The following is a 9,747-nucleotide window of genomic DNA, read 5'->3' on the forward strand; positions in this document are numbered from 1 at the left end:
CCATCAACTTGACCTTAAAGTAGCAGTGCTGGGGGCGGGGGCTCAGAGGGCTTCTGGGGGTGGGTGGGTAAGTTTGCTCACTTGTCTGCCCACCCTCTTGTGAGAGATGCCAGCTGGAGGCTTGTTTCTATCTTCCTCCTGACACAGCCCAAGAGAGCAGTGTCACTTGACCTCAGGGCACATTCCAGAATGAGGGCACAGCCAAGAATAGGACCCAGGAACCCTGCCACCTATCCTGCCTGCATTAATCACACATTCCCTAGAGGAGGAGGGAGGCTTCAGACTCTTTGTGAGGGAAGAGGAGGAGGGAGAGGTTGAAGGTAGAGCTGGGGACAGGAGAGAAGACACTAGAAACAGCCCCTTCTTGTGGATCCTCTGGTACAGTAACACCTCCTGGCTCCATCTGGCAAACTGTCCATGACCTCTGTGGGCTTTGCCTCTGGCGTCCCCGGGCTGCTCTTCTGATGTGGATCCGTGGACACACACACAGAGATGGGGACTTAGAGATGAGGCTGAGGCAGCCTGGGGAAGCTCCCCTGAGGAGCTGAGCCTTGAAGGATGAGTAGGCACAAGGCTGCGGGCTCGCTCAGGAATCTAGGCCAAGATTGCATGTGTGTGATGTCACGTGACATGTAAACAGCCCTGAATGTGTGCGTGCAGCTGGTTGACTGGACACAGGTCCATCCGAGATATGTGGGTTCCTGATGTCCTGATGTGACTCCACACTGCCCAGTCCACAGCAGGTGTGTGTGTGTGTGTGTGTGTGTGTGTGTGTGTGTGTGTGTGTGTTCCACACATTAGGAGAATAGCACAAACATTAAGAGATCTGGTTTTTTTGGGGGGGAGGGGTCCGGTTGTGGGGCCTGAACTCTGGGCCTGGGCGCTGTCCCTCAGCTCTTCAGTTCAAGGCTAGCGCTCTACCACTTGAGCCACAGCACCACTTCCGGCTTTTTTCTTTTTTCTTATGTGGTGCTGAGGAATCGAACCCAGGGCCTCATGCATACAAGGCAAGCACTCTACCATTGAGCCACCTTCCCAGCCCACATTAAGAGATCTGATGTCACACTGGCAGGATGCAGACCTCGGCTCTGCCACTTGGCAGCCATGACACCCTGGGCACATTTCTTATCTCTTCTAGCTTTGTGTCTCCCACCTACAAAATGGCATTCTGCCTCACACAGTCACAGCTCACTGACACAAGATGGGGCCTGGTGCCTGTCATATCTTAAGCCCTTGCTCAGGCAGATTTTATTAGAACAGGGCAGATGGACAGAGGAAGTTCCCAGACAAAGGAAATATACCACCACGAGGCTGTGGTTCACTGTCATTCTTCTTCCCTAGTCAGGTTCCATCCTGATTGCTTGTTCTTCAGCCTACTGTCCAGGGGGTGACGACAGACCAGAGAGCAGCTGGCCAGACAATGGAGCAGAGTCCCAGGAGGCTGGTAGGGGGACAATGGAGCAGTGTCCTGGGAGGCCATGGCTGGGGACAGGGAGTGGAAGAAAGAGGGGAAGCAGCCAAGCTGCTCTGCGTGGGGAACGCAGGCTGGTCCAGCAACAGGCGAGATGGAATGGGTAACAGGAAAAGAGAGGGATTAGAGAGAGAGACTGGAGGGGAAACAGAGCCAAATGGACCTGAGAAAGGCCAGGGATGAGTAGGCAGCATGGACAGGGAGGTGGGTGACCCTAACCTTGGTGCAGAGGCCTTGGGATCCATGTGCTGGGGCCAAAGCTCCCAGAGAGAGGGGGGTAACTTCTACAGGCCGCCTGGCCACCCAGACTTGGAGCCTCCTCTCAGCCCTGATAGCACCTGCCAGATGCCAGACATTGTCACAGACTAGGGAAATAGAGATGAAAGATGATGAGTTGTTTTGTTTGCCAGTCTTGGGACTTGAACTCAGGGCCTGGGCACTGTCCCTGAGCTGCTTTTGCTCAAGGCGAGCACTCTACCACTTGAGCCACAGCACAACTTTTGGCTTTTTCTTTTAGTAGTTTATTGGAGATAAGAGTCTCACAGAGTTTCCTACCCAAACTGGCTTTGAACCAGAATCCTCTGATCTCAACCTCCTGAGGAACTAGGATTATAGACATGAGCTACCAGCACCCAGCATGATGTGCAGTTTTGAAGATAGAAAAATTGACATTGCCAGATGCTAGTGGTTTACACCTGTAATCCTAGCTACTCAGGAAGCTGCGATCTGAGGATCATGTGTCCAAGCCAACCCAGCAGTTTTTTTTTTCTTTTAAAAATCAGGACGTGGAGCTGTGGTTCAAGTGGTAGAGTGCCAACCATCAGTGAAAAAGTCAAGGGACAGTGCCCAGGCCCTGAGTTCAAACCCCACCATTCACACACACGTGTGCGCACGCACACACACACACACACACACACAATTGATGTCACAAAGTAGGTCAGAAATTGTAATCATTCTTTCAGTATCCAAGTTATCTGAGCTCTGAATCAGGCTGGGGGAGGTACTCAGTTCAGATTTCTGGGAACCACAGAATAGAGCCTTGAAAGCTATGGTCAGGGTCTCGAAGCGCAAGGGGAGGAGAGACTGGGGCCCTGGGGCTGGTCGAGAAGGGCCCCCAGAAAACCACTGTCTCTGCACAAGGCTCCAATTTGTTCAGGCTTTCCAGTTTTACCTGTGGAATGATTGGAACCTCAGGCCTCCATAAATTGCTCTTGTTGCCATCTGTATTACATATGAAGACAGTGGCTTGGAGAACAGGTAAGTGGCAGAGCCAGTCTCCAGCTCTGTGGGCTGGATGGTTTCTGGCTCTGCCAGTCTGATGCAGTAGGGGTGGCATCCGGAACCTTCCCCTTCCCCAGGGAAGCAGAACAGGGAGCTGGAGCCCTGCTGTACCAGCCCTGCTATTATCCTGGTCCCATATACACACAAACGAGGCAGGGGGAGGTGACAGTCCTCAACCTTCCAGATCGCCAGGTCACCTGGCCCAGGAGGGGACGGGCCCATGAGGCAGTTTGGTGGCTCAGTTTTGTGCTGTGTGTCTTCCTGTAATGCTATGAGGAGCTCCCACTCCCTGGGCCTCACTTGTGCCTTGGGGAAAGCTCGTCCTGATGCTCTCATTCCCCACCTTTTGTTCCCTCTTCGTGGGTGAGTGCGGCTGCCTGGATTCCTCCTTTGGGTCGTGGCCACAGCAAAACTGCAGGGTGCGGTATCCCCTGGGAACTGGAGGGGACAGACAAGTTGGGAGGGGGGGTAGGACCACGGCTTTCAGGGCCCTGGATTCTTGTCCAGGGGTGTGGAGCCGTCGTGACATTCCCTAAGGTTGAAAGCTCTGCTGCTTCCATTCGCTGAACCATTTCAGGCCCTGAGCCTTCCAGGGACCAGGCCTCACCCTGAGTCCCCTGGGGAATCATAGCCAGGCGGGACTCCCTCCTGCCCGGTAGGTTGAAACATCAGTGTTGGGATCTGGGTTCTGTACCTGACACCTCCATCCCCATTGTTCGAAGACGGAGAGCACTGAGGTTGCAAATCCGGGCCAGAGTTCCACCCCTCTACCTCCCATTCACCTTGCCTGGCTGGTTCTGATTTCTCCAGTTTTGCTCTGAGCTGTGCCGAACGCCTTCAGAACTCACAGCGTCCCTCCAGCATCCAAATGTGGCCCCACTGGACAAGAGGTCACAAGAGCAAGTGTCACAACCACTGTTCCTCCCTCCGCTCCCCGCAGCAGCCCAAGAGAATCACACAAATGCGGTTGATATATGAGTTTTTAATTAGCATTTTCCTCCCTATATTCAAGGAAGAAAGAACACCCCTCCCCCCATCCCCACATGGTCATCCTTGGCTTTGGAGAGGCAAAGTCAGAACAGAGGACTGAGAGAATGGGGACAGATGCAGAATTGGCAGTGGGGCTCCCAAACCCTCTTCCTAGTGGTGGGGTGCCTGGGCCCACACAGGAGTCTAGAAACAAAAATCAACCAGCTGCAATATCTCCCACCTTCCCTCCCAGGCCCCACCTGCAGCCTCCCTCCAGGTCACTGCTGGTTCTGGAGACCACCACCAGATGGCAGCATCGAGCAACCCACGTTCCCTAGATGCCTCTTCCTTTCCCCTTATTCCAGTCCTCCACTAACCCCGCCCCTGCCTGCCTCTTCTCTTTATTTCTCTTACTACCAAAACACATCTTGGGACATCTATTTAATTTCTGTCTAAAGCAGTCACTGAATGTTCCATCAGCCATCAGATGGAAACTGACAGCTGGATAGCCAGCCATGACTCTTGGGGGTTTTTTTGGGGGGTGGGGGCGGGCGGGAGAGAGGGGGTTCTGGGATCTTCGAACCAGGTCCCAACATCTGATACACAGAAGTATTCAGAAAGAGTCCACTGCATGGAATCCAACAGAACCAAACCCACAAGCCCGTGCAGCTGAGAAGAAGCATGGATTCTACTGTGTGTGCCATGGTAGCCTCAGAGACACAGGCTGACACAGCCAAAGGCACCTGTCCTTGGCAGCCAACGCTCACTGCTGTTCACTGGGTTGGACTATGCCTCTGGCTTTCCACTGCTCACAGCCCTTGACAGGAAGCAGCCTCTGCTCACAATGGTCTGGGAGTCTGGAGGGAAGTTATCCTGACGCGTCTCTGGGCTCTTGGTCTCTCCACCTGCACCTGCTTTACAAGTCGACACATCCAACTGTTTATCTCCCAGCCGTCTGCTGACCCCTGGCTGGGGAGCCATGGCTGGGGGATGGAGGGAGGGGCAGCAAGGGTGGGGGGGAGAAGACCTGAGCAGAGTGGGCCTCAGGAGCAACTTACCTGTGTCTATTGACATCTCCTTTTGCCCCCCTCAGCTAAAACAAAAAGGAGATGGAGACACACACACACACCCTCATTAAACCAAAAGACTAGAAGTTACTCTAAGACCCACTGGGTAGCTTTCTTCCAACACGTAGCCTGGTGCTTCCCTGCTGGCCCAAGACTAAGCTGATCTTGCCTGGTTTGTGGACAGGGGCCCTGGGGTTTGGGTAGGTGGGAGAGGGCCAGGGAGGGTAGGCCAGCCTAGTGCAAGCCCGGGAAGTCCTTAAGGACGTCACAGGTGTTCTTGTACATGACCTCACGGAGCTTCCTGACCCTCCGGGTGCTGGAGGCGCCCACAAAGCTGTCAGGTCTTAACATGGCCATGCCACCATCCACCTCCCCCATGATGATGAGCGGCGTCTCCCCCACCGTCACGTTGGGGCAGGGGCAGGCCCAGTCCACGTGGAGCAGCGTGACCTCCAGTGGCTCTCGGCCCAGGAACTTGAGGCCCATCTTCTCATCCTTGAGGACCTCGTCCACAGTCACCAGGGCACGGCCTGAGTCGGGCTCCTCCGTCAGCTCAGAGACCCGGCCTAGGATGACAAAGTCACTCCGACAGAAGCTGGTGACCAGCTTCTGCCGGGGCTTACAGGCCCGGCAGCGCTGATTGCCCCGGGGGAAAGGACATGACTCCTCACAGGCCTCACGGCTCTCAAAGTTGTTGCCGTTGCCCTCACAGCCACCGTAGACAAAAGACTGGCACTGGGCCATCTGGCTGTTGTAGGCCCAGCGTGGCACATAGGCCTTGCACGGCCCCTGCAGGGCGGGCAGGCTGCACACGGCCAGCGGGCCGCTCATGCACGCCAGCATGCAGGCCTCGTAGGTCTCAAAGTGGTTGAGGTTGCGGTGGCAGTGGCCGAAGGTGAAGGTCAGGCAGTTGTTGGCCTGGGCATCGAAGTGCCAGCGGGTCTGCTCCTCGCCACAGTCCTCGCTGTCGGGGGGTTTGAGGCACTCCGCCGTGGGGAAGGCCGTGCCATTGAGGCTGCTCTCTGAGGTGGCCGAAGCCTGAGCCCCCCTGACCACGGACAGGGGGAAGTCAACCCTCAGCACCCCAGCAGGATTCCGGGCCGTGCAGGTATAGATGCCAGCATCCTGGAGCTGGGCATTGTAGATGACCAGCTGGGCGATGTTGGTGACGACCACATTGCCACGTACGTGGTTAGGCCTCATGACCACATTCTCCCGATCCTCCAGCTGCTTCTCCCAAGTGACTTCCGGCCGGGGCCGGCCCACCACATCGCAGAGGAAGCTCACCGTCTCTCCCACGGTGACCGACTGGTGCACAGGGTGGTTGAGCAGGGCCGGGGCTGCCATGTCCAGCCCCGGGGTCTCCGGGGAGGCCGTGGTGGGGTGCATGGTGGTCTCGGGCGGCGGAGGGCTGGTGTTGGGCCAGGTGAAGTGGTAGCGGCAGGTGACCACGGCCAGCGTGATGCCCTTGGAGCAGGCCTCGGCGTCCATGTAGCAGCGGTTGTAGTAGGTGAGGCCGTCCGAGGCGCAGGTGAAGCTGGGCTCCTTCTCGCAGCGGTCTTTGCACTTGCACACGGGCTGGCCATCCCAGATGTCACACTCAGAGCCCTGCTGCACGCACATGAAGTGGTCGCACGTGGCCTCCTTGGGCATGCCCACTGGGCCTTTCTTCCCTTTCACGTCCATGTAACGGGCTGCCACGCAGCTTGTGGTTCCGCAGACATTGGGGCAACACTTCTCATAGGTCTCACACTCCTGAGAGAACCAAGAACACTCTCAACAGAGACAGGACAAGGAAGAAAGGATCGACTCCTACCTCCTACCGAGCGAAACAGTGCAGCCTTTACCTTCCTCTTACAGGAAGGTCCTGTAAGAGGACCAAGGGCCTAAGGCTAGGATTATGGGCCGCCCCCTCCTCTCCCTCCTCCTCCTTCTCCTTCTTTTGGTGGTGGTACTGAGGTTTGAACTCAGGGCCTTACATTTGCTAGACAAGTGCTGTGCCATCTGAACCATTCCTCCAGACCTTGTTTGTTTTTTTTTGCTTTAGTTTATGTTTCAGATCAGGTCTCACGTTTTGCCCAGGGCAGGCTTGGACCTTGTTCTTCCTACTTCTAACTCCAGTGTAGCTAGGATTACAGGCGTGCACTCTCACTCAATAGAGAGGATGTTTTCTTACTACCACTTCACAAAAATACAGAGAAGTAACACCCATGTTGCAGAGAACGAAGGTGGTAGAAAAGAGGTTCACGTTCTCTGTCTGTGTAGGGGTGGATCCTAACATCATCCATCATCTGGTTACCTAAACGAGGCCTAGGGTTGCAGATTTAATCTGCCACCTCCTCCCACGTCTCACACTGAGGTAAGGATTATCTGGCCAACGTGAAGGAGTTGTTTCTGGGACAGCCATTCAAGTTCAAGTCTCTCCACACCTCTCCTCTGAAGGACAGCAGGGTGGCTTAGACCCAAGAAAACCAGGTCTTGTGGCCTGTACTAGACCAGCTCCGCGAGGGACATTTCACAAAGAAAGTACCAAGACAAAAGTCCCCTTGTGTGGCAAAAATCAACAGTCATTGAGGCTTTTTCCGTCTATAACCCCTGCTGGTTTTCTATGGAGCCACATAAGACATTAGGTTAATTCCTCCAAATGAGCAATGCGCACCGGGAGCTGGCATACACAGGATTTCACGTGGTGTTTTCCACAATCACACGTCGTACCCACGGGCAGCTGGGCAGCCCTCCTAATCCGGCACCAGGTAATAACTCCATGAATGACTCCCTACCAGGACCAGCCTCTCGTCCTTCGGCCTTTCATTTCAGTCTCCTTGGCATTCCACACAGGCTCAGAAGGGGAAATATCTCCACCGGGCTGTGGGGAGCCTGACCCCCCTCACTTGTTTACTGTGCTTCTCTCCCTCACCGCCATTCAGTTCAGAACTGGGACTTTGCAGGCTATCTGAATCCTCAGCCCCGCATGGGTATCTGCTCCCCAAGACACAGCTGCAGCAGGTGTCATCGTCCTGCCTGACTTCTTGTAAAGATGCTATCCGGAGGGGTTACAGTGACGTCAGTAGGTAATGAGTACATTTCTTATCAAGCATTGTTACCCCCTCCTTTGTTTTTCTCCTACCATCCCTTCCCTCCCCACCCTTCCCAAAGTTGTACAGTTCATTTCCAACATAGTGCTGCCTGATTTCTCAAGCCAGTCTGGGATAGTGAGGAAAGACTTCCTACTAGCGACATGAGCTCAACCAATGGGGAGAGCCGCCACCCCTCCCTGCTCCTTATCCTCTTGTCCACAGCACTACCTGATGTGTCCTGAGTGGCCAGAGAACTGTCCCCAGCATCTCCACAGAAGATGCTCTTCTGTGGAGATGCCAGGGGTCCTTGGCAAGGCCTAGCTCTTATCATATCAGGAGCCCTGGGAGGCCAGGTGAAGCAGAAAGGGACTGTGGCCAGAGCAGGTGGCAGTACTTGTCCTTTGCCCCGCAGGAGCCTGCAGAGATTGCCTTCCCTCAGCAGCCAAAGGACAACAGCCCTAGAAGTAGCCCTGTCCTCAGCCAGCACCAGTCAGTGGGGAGAAAGGAGCATCTCAGAGTCTACAGGGCTGGGCCCCGCTCGCTTCCCTCTGAGGACACCCAGCACACCTGGACCACAGTTGCTCCTTCTCAGCCTACCTGTCAGCCTGGTTAATCTCTGGGTCAAGATCCAAACCCTGGGGAGGTGGCTGGAGGCTGGATGGTGCCAGTCAGATAGGGGTCCCTCATTGGCCACAGTACAGCTCTGGGTATCCCCGGTGAGCAGGTGGCTGATGCCCCTGTGCTGGTATGTTGGACCAATTTGCACCATTGGGCCAGCACAGGGCTGGCTCATAGCAGCACAGAGGAGCCTAAGGATGGAGTCCTGGTCCCTCCTCATCCAGGCCTCTGCAGTAATGAACAGGCTTCAAGACAGTTCCCTCCAGGCAGACAGGGCTCAGGAACCTTCATCTGAGTTCCTGCAGCTCATCTCCAGTCATCCCCACACCCCCTGATCCCCCCCGCAACTGCCCTCCACTTAGTCACACAACTCACATGGTCCATGTCGGACTCCCCGCTTCCCACTCACCTGGTCTGCCTCACACTCTCGCTTGCAGGTGCTCTGAGCATCCACCCAGAGGTTAGGGTTCATGTCGTTGGGACAGATGCCTGCATGGGAGTAGCGGATGGGCGGCAGTGCCAGGCCTCGCGGAGACACCCCAAGCAAGGGCAGCAGCAGCAGCAGCAGCAGCAGCAGCCCCCAGTGGGACCAGAACCAACGACAGCCCAAAGCCCACATGGTGTGGGCTACAACGGCCAGAGACCTCCCCTTGGATGACACCAGGGGCTTCTTCTCCGAGGGCTAGAGACCCCTGCCTTCTGCACCCCAGCAGGTTTCCTCGCTTGGGCGGCAGCAGCAGCAGCAGCAGCAGCAGCAGCAGCAGCAGCAGCAGCAGCAGCAGCAGCAGCAGCGGCGGCGGCGGCGGCTGTCTGAGCCTCCACCAGCCTGCTGGGCTGCGCGGCTCCAGATAAAAGAAAGGTCTTTGGAAGGCAACTCCGCTCCTGGGTGTGCAGGGAGAAGGAGCCGCAGCAGGGCCCCCACCGAACCTGGATTGATATCCTGGGCGCGCCACCCGAGCCGGAGAGAGCCAACCTGCCGCCCGTGACAGGCAGGCGGCCGGCGCCTCTGTCCCGTGGCCGATCACAGACTTATTGCAGAAGTGGGGGTGGGGGGGGGAGGCTGGGGGTGGGGGGGAGGAAAAAAAAGAGCTGGAAGTAGTTTAGGCAGCGTATCTGGCACGGTGGGACACCTGCTTGTTTTTGACTCCAGGAGGCCTTTAACCCCTTCGAGGGCCCAGAAATGGCCTGGACTTTGGAGGAGAGCTGGCTTCAAGACACGCACGCTCACTTTCACTGCAAAGCAGGGTTTGTTTCCTTTTCCCCC

At 56.0% G+C, this 9,747-nt stretch overlaps 1 protein-coding gene across 1 annotated transcript; it reads right to left on the bottom strand.

The window, feature by feature from the left end:
* Positions 1 to 4,740: 4,740 nt before the first annotated feature.
* Positions 4,741 to 9,224, bottom strand: Wfikkn2 (WAP, follistatin/kazal, immunoglobulin, kunitz and netrin domain containing 2). Its single transcript, XM_013037798.1, has 2 exons — positions 8,893 to 9,224; positions 4,741 to 6,543 (listed from the first exon to the last, which is right to left on the bottom strand). The coding sequence occupies exons 1-2, from the start codon at positions 9,100 to 9,102 to the stop codon at positions 5,023 to 5,025; spliced, it is 1,731 nt and encodes a 576-aa protein (XP_012893252.1). The 5' UTR covers positions 9,103 to 9,224; the 3' UTR covers positions 4,741 to 5,022.
* Between the last annotated feature and the right edge of the window lie 523 nt (positions 9,225 to 9,747).

This window comes from Dipodomys ordii, unplaced genomic scaffold, assembly GCF_000151885.1.
Source record: "Dipodomys ordii isolate 6190 unplaced genomic scaffold, Dord_2.0 Scaffold7, whole genome shotgun sequence".
Taxonomy (NCBI): domain Eukaryota; kingdom Metazoa; phylum Chordata; class Mammalia; order Rodentia; family Heteromyidae; genus Dipodomys; species Dipodomys ordii.

Bases quoted from the DNA above. Each gene is read 5' to 3' on its own strand.
- Wfikkn2 (XM_013037798.1), bottom strand. From the start codon at position 9,102: ATGTGGGCTTTGGGCTGTCGTTGGTTCTGGTCCCACTGGGGGCTGCTG. The intron at 6,544-8,892 runs GTGAGTGGGAAG...TGGTTCTCTCAG, and splicing joins GAGAGTGTGAGGCAGACCAG to GAGTGTGAGACCTATGAGAA.